The sequence below is a fragment of the Trachymyrmex cornetzi genome, unplaced genomic scaffold (assembly GCF_001594075.2).
Source record: "Trachymyrmex cornetzi isolate Tcor2-1 unplaced genomic scaffold, Tcor1.1 scaffold129, whole genome shotgun sequence".
NCBI classification, from domain to species: Eukaryota; Metazoa; Arthropoda; class Insecta; order Hymenoptera; family Formicidae; genus Trachymyrmex; species Trachymyrmex cornetzi.
This window is the reverse complement of record NW_017295861.1, coordinates 940,900-947,677: the sequence shown is the minus strand read 5'-3', so window position 1 is coordinate 947,677 and position 6,778 is coordinate 940,900. Positions and strand designations below refer to the sequence as shown.

The 6,778-nt window shown below is 28.2% G+C and overlaps 1 protein-coding gene and 1 pseudogene across 1 annotated transcript in view; both read left to right on the top strand.

Annotated features, from left to right (window-relative positions):
- Positions 1-2,097: 2,097 nt before the first annotated feature.
- Positions 2,098-5,163, top strand: LOC108770536 (lysosomal aspartic protease-like; annotated as a pseudogene).
- Positions 5,164-6,327: 1,164 nt separating this feature from the next.
- The window catches only part of LOC108770535 (lysosomal aspartic protease-like), a 2,904-nt gene continuing 2,453 nt past the window's right edge, over positions 6,328-6,778 (top strand). Inside the window, exon 1 of the mRNA XM_018522170.1 lies at positions 6,328-6,392. Within this exon, the coding sequence (XP_018377672.1) occupies positions 6,328-6,392 (65 nt within the window). The remainder of the gene's footprint in view (positions 6,393-6,778) is intronic.

Sequence of the window (6,778 nt, the reverse complement as noted above, 5' to 3'; positions counted from 1 at the left end):
GAATGGGAAGTTCTGCCGCACCCAGCGTACTCTCCAGACTTGGCACCGTCGGATTACCATCTCTTTCAATCGATGCAACACGCACTTACGGAGACACACTTCTTCAGTTACAACGAAGTCCAAAAATGGGTGAATGAATGGATCGCCTCGAAAGACACCGCGTTCTACCGTCGTGGGATTTCCCTGTTGCCGGAGAGATGGGAAAAAGTAGTAGAAAATGGAGGAAATTACTTTGATTAAGGTATTCATTCACCTTCCCTTCGAAACAAATCGATTTTCGAGACGAAAAAACGATAGGAATTAAGTTTAACACCTAATATATTTATAATACGTAAATTACGATTTTGTGGTTAGTAATAAAGTATATAATTTTAATATTTTCTATACATGTGACAAATTTATATTAATGAAAATTGTAAAGTTTTATCAGCTTTTACAATTATCAGAAAGAAATAAACCACCGATGCATCATTATTATTAGAATCACACTTGTTAATGCATAAAATATAAATGTGTTTCGAGTAAAATATATTATATTATATTAAAAAAATGAATGGAAGATATAAGTGTGTGCGAATATATATTTTATGAAGTATTATGTAGATGTATTTTAAAATACAATTTTGGAGAAAAAGTCTTTTATGTTATTATTTATCCTTATTAATTCAAAATGTAAAAAATGAAAAATTCAGTTTTATAAGTAGAGTTCAGAAGTGGAATACGATTATTTCATTCAACGTAATAAAAAATTAAAGAATCACCTCTTCAATCTGTGATTCTTAAATTTTGTTAAGAATTACATCTTTTCTCTGTATCTGTTTTTTTTATTATACAATTTTATGACAAAACTGCAATATTGATAAGACTACTTAAAATAGATTAAAATTAGAATAATAATCTTCATATGCCTATTTTCCAGATATTATCGAATAATGTTCAACGAAATAATGAAAAGCAATTTCAAGTAATTTTAATAGTTTTAATTTAATAGTTTTAATTAAAAACGATATTATTAAATTTTTTAAATAGAATTATAATAAATTAAGATAAAATTTAATAAAATATAAATAAATTTTAACAAAATTTATAAAAATTTAAAAAGAAAAAACTTTTCATATACATATATATGTATATTTAAAAGTTTATTTTTATTTATGTATAGACACAGAGAAATTTGGCAGAAGCCTTGCCGGCTTTTTTCTAATTACTGTCGGAATCGCAGGTACACTACCGTCAATACATCCATTTTCAGTTTGGGAACGTGAATACATACATTTGCTGACACTATCGATAAAATCGTATCATCGAAAGTATATGTGGTTTGTCTCTGTACTAAATTCTCAGGATAAAAGCATGCTGACTATCTATGGGGGGGATAGTTTAAATAGGTCCTGGGGAGAACGATAAAAATTTAATTTCGCATCTCCTACATATGTAAATAAAAATTGTTGAATCTTATAGCGTTTTCTCTTGGCTGCACTATCGCCCACTAGTGCAACACACAGACAGTGTACCGTCAGAGAGATGGCTGGTGATAAGCGAACTCATTCGGTGTAATGTGTTTCCGTGGCTACGGTGTAGTGCAAATTTTATGCACGAAGTGGGATTTTGCTACACCGTCTCAATTGTTTAAAGCGCTGACTCTTAATCGCTTCTATTATTTAAGATTTAAGTTATATGTTACTACGCTATTTATTTGTAAACCTATCAAGACATATATATACAATATATAATTTAAAAATTAAAATCTCTTCAGATTTCTTTGAATATATCGAGTCGGATTTATACGAAGATGAGAAATTTGCTTAGATGCGAAACACGATTTTTTAAAATGATTATTACGGATTAGTCACTGAAAAGAACAAAGATCGTTTTCAAAACGCTCTATATGTTCAATTTTATCCTTCGTTTCACCCATTCCTAAACACAGTCGCGTACATAAACTCGTAAACAGCATTAGGAACGCTAATGATTGACTTTCCTCTTGTATTCTGTTATGCGTTCCTACTGTGAACAGATTTGAAGAAGAGTTATAACGGTTCTAAAACGTTCTTGATACTTGATCCCCAGTTCTAATTGCTATAAAATTCGAAAAACATGTACCGATCTATTGTGTTAATCGTGGCACTCGTCGAGTTGATCAATTCGAAATCATTGATAAGGTGAGATAGTGAAAATATTGATTCGTGACAAATACTTCAAAGATAATTAGAACAAAACTGTTGAAAAATGTCTTTGGGTGTAATCTTATAAAAAAAGCTTTTAAGCATATAAAGATAGGAATTTTATTATCTTCATGTCTTAAGTGAGACGAGCATTATGGAAACTGAAATTCGCATTTAAAATATGTAAACATTATTTAAATGCGTAAATAGATTAAAGTTAATTGCATTAATTACTCAGTACTGAAATATTAAGACATAAATAATATCTAAAAATAAGAGAAAATAAAAATAAAAATGGTGAATTAATTTGTTCGAAATTCGCATGTGTACAGTCTTGATCTTGATGTTATTCGTATCTTCGTGTAATTGTGAAATATATATATATATATATAAAGTATGTGTGTGTATGTATACATATACATAAATATGTAACATAATGGATTTTTTTGTGTGGTTTCAAGAATTCCATTATATAGGACAAAGGCTATTCAAAATTGGATTTTCATTGAAGATAAACGATTTAACTTGGATAATTTTCCAAAGGCACAACAGTTTTATTTATATGACAGACAATATTATGGCATTATCTCAGTTGGAACCCCACCACAGGAGTTTAAAATTAGTTTCGACACTGGTGCCTCTAATTTTTTTGTACCATCCATCAACTGTCATACTGATAATATTGCTTGCTGTATGTAAATCATAACATAACATTTTCTGCGCCATTGATTATTTTATTTATTTTCACATTTATACTACTATACTTATATATTTTATGTTATTTATATTTATACTTATATACAAGCATATTTATGTTTAATAATATTAGTATTACATATGTAAAGATGATATCAATTGCTTTTTTATTTTAATGATTAACTTTAAGTAAAAGTATAGGGTACAGAGGCAACCTATATATTTCAAGTATAATTTTTTTGATTATTTGAAATCCAATAGTTTTAAAATTAAAATAACTGTTAAGGTAAATATTACGAAATTAAGTTTTACAATCATATGTTGTTTATTTTATTTATCGTGCTTATTTTAAGTGTATAAATGATTATATATATCTTTGATACAATCCGTATGTTAAAGCAAAGAAATAATAAATGTTTTCGTTCTTATAACAATTGTTAACATATATATCTCTAAATTAATAAATAGAAATTTATTTTTAGCATGTTTAACAACAATTGATTATCTGTTATTATTTTATACAGCGTCAAAAACAAGTTATCATAACAATAAATCCCACACGTACATACAAGTTGGTACTACTATCGGACTTGATTACGCGGTTGGTGCGGTTACTGGATACTTATCTACTGATGCAGTGAATGTAGGTTGTCGTCAAGCAAATAGTTCGATTTAAATTCAATTATTACTTATAAAGATTTTTTCAAAGTTTCACATTGGTGTGTGTTTTATAGATTGCTGGCGTTATTGTTAAAAATCAAACATTCACAGAAGCGCTAACACGGGATCTGACTTTTGCCTTTCTGAGACTCGACGGGATCTTAGGAATGGGTTACCCAGAGATATCTACAAAAGGAGTGCCTCCCGTTTTTACCAGCATGATTGAACAAGGCCTAGTATCGGCACCTGTTTTTAGTTTTTATCTGAATCGGCATGTAACTCCTTCTTATATCTAAAAATATTCTTTCGCTTGAACAGTTCGTTTTACTATATTACAAAACTGTTTTTTTATTAAACAATATCTTTAATATTGAAAAAAATATACATTGTGCAGAAATTATTATTACGGTAGTGAACTGATATTGGGTGGTTCCGACCCCTTTCATCGTTACACCGAGTTCACTTATGTTAATGTCATCAACAAAGGATACTGGCAAATTGCCTTGGATATGTACATAATTATTCTTTTAACTACGTACTTATATATGTCAACCGATTATACATAAGCTAATTGTTAATGCTATAGGATAGAAATGAGACATATGATTTTCTGTAAAGATGGCTGTGAAGCTATCATACACACTGGTTTTTCGGGGATAGCTGGACCAACATCAGATATCGAATATATTAACACCGAATTAGATACATTAAAACGAGTTGGAATCTTTCATGGAGCTGATATGATTGTAAGTAGATGACAAATTTCCCAATGGGAGCTATTTTCAATGAATACTAAATAAATTACTGAAGTAAATTAATAAATGTCTGATTTTCTTTCGTTGACAATAATATGGTTTATTAATATTAAGTTTTGTTATGTTATTGGTTATATTAATATGAATTATTAATAGGTACTTAACTTTATTTAAAGGTGGACTGCAATCAGATATCTGAGTTGTCCAATATTACTTTTTTCCTGGGTGGTAAACCATTCGTACTCACTGCACAAGATGTCACCAATGTCGGAAATGTAAATATAGTTAAATTAAAGTTAAAATTCCTGTTCACTCAGCTCGAATCTTCAGATTAAAGATTTCAGAAGCGATAAAGTACATGAAAACTCATGCAAAATATAATAAATTGGATGCATTTTTCAAGATAATGGTTTTTACATTTAATTGAATACACATGTAAGAAAAATATACTAACTTCCTCGCAAATCGTATAGTTTATTTTGTTTTCAAGTTATAATTAAATTTTAATTATAAGATTATTTATTGATTTTACTGTAAAACATAGAAAGTTTTGGGTATTTTACAAATATGTCAAATGCAATATCGTTTTATTAAAAATTACATTTTAATGTTATTTGCAATGTTTTTTTTAAATATATTTTCTCGCTTTTGATGTCGCAATATAAGATGGTAATGAATAGACAAGAGCTATAAACTGTTTTAAAATGAAACGCCATGTCATGTTCAATTTGTTGTAGGATCCTATGTCATGTACAAGCCCTTTCGTAAATTCCAAGAAATATTTTGGTTTGGAGGATATTTGGGTTTTAGGTATTCCATTTCTAAATCAAGTTTATACTGAGTTCGACATGGGGAACGACCGAGTGGGATTTGCGTATGCAACATAAGTATTGTTTTCTCAAGAGATTGTTTTAAATGCTAGAATATCATAGAAAATAATGTGCGAATTATTTTATCTTCTAAAGTTTTTAGAATCTTTTTGGATTTTTTATTTTTTAATTCTCTTATACTTATAGCGTTGAAATTGTTATTTGGAGTTATTTAAGCGTTATTGATAAATGCGTATGTGATATAATTCATAAAAGTATAACGAAAATGTGCGATATTATTGTTATCAACGTTTAATACAACCCATCTTCCAGCATAATATCGTATTGTCACACGATATTATAAATATGATTCTGTTAATCTTAAATTCTCTCTTTTGTTTAGTAAAACGTAAAAGTTGTATGTATTTTTCAATGCGGACTCTGCATTTGTAAACTTATCTAAAATCTAAAGCAATAAATTTTCTTTGGTTGTAATTAATGTTATCGAATATATCTTACGTTTATACCAGAGAAAATGATAATAATATAAATCTTTAAAAATAATTTTGCGTTATTAAGATTATATAATATAACCAAACATTTTGCTTAAACTTAAGCAATGAATTAAATATACTGATTGTCCCGCTTATACGTCAAAGAGAATATAAAATGTCGATGAATGTATAAAATTAAATGTTGAGGATAGCTAAAAATGAACTATTAAATTATGTAATTACATAAAACAAATTATATATTATTTTTAGATAATTTTTAGCATATTGTTTAAAGCGCTGACTCTCAATCGCTTCTATTATTTTAGTTATTTGTTACTACGCTATTCATTTGTAAACCTATCAAGACATACAATACATAATTTAAAAATTAAAATCTCTTTCAGATTTCTTTGAATATATCGAGTCGGATTGATACGAAGATGAGAAATTTGTTTAGATGCGAAACACGATTTTTAAAAATAATTATTACGGATTAGTCACTGAAAAAGAACAAAGATCGTTTTCAAAACGCTCTGCTTGTTCAATTTTATCCTTCGTTTCACCCATTTCTAAACACAGTCGCGTACATAAACTCGTAAACAGCATTGGGAACGCTAACGATTGACTTTCCTCTTGTATTCTGTTATGCGTTCCCACTGTGAACAGATTTGAAGAAGAGTTATAACGGTGTTCTAAAACGTTCTTGATACTTGATTCCCAGTTATAATTGCTACAAAATTCGAAAAACATGTATCGATCTATTGTGTTAATCGTGGCACTCGTCGAGTTGATCAATTCGAAATTATTGTTAAGGTGAGAAAGTGAAAATATTGATTCGTGACAAATACTTCAACGATAATTGGAACAAAACTGTTGAAAAATGTCTTTGGTTGAAATCTTATGAAAAAAGCTTTTTAGTATTTAAAGATTGAAATTTTATTATCTTCATGTCTTAAGTGAGATGAGCATTATGGAAACTAAAATTCGCATTTAAAATACGTAAACATTATTTAAATTCGTAAATAGATAAAAGTTAATTGTATTAATTACTTGGTACTGAAATATTATGACATAAATAATATCTAAAAATAAAAGAAAATTAAAATAAAAATGGTGAATTAATTTGTTCGAAATTCGTATGTTGTACGATATTCGTATGTCCGTGTAATTGTGAAATATATATATATATATATATATAT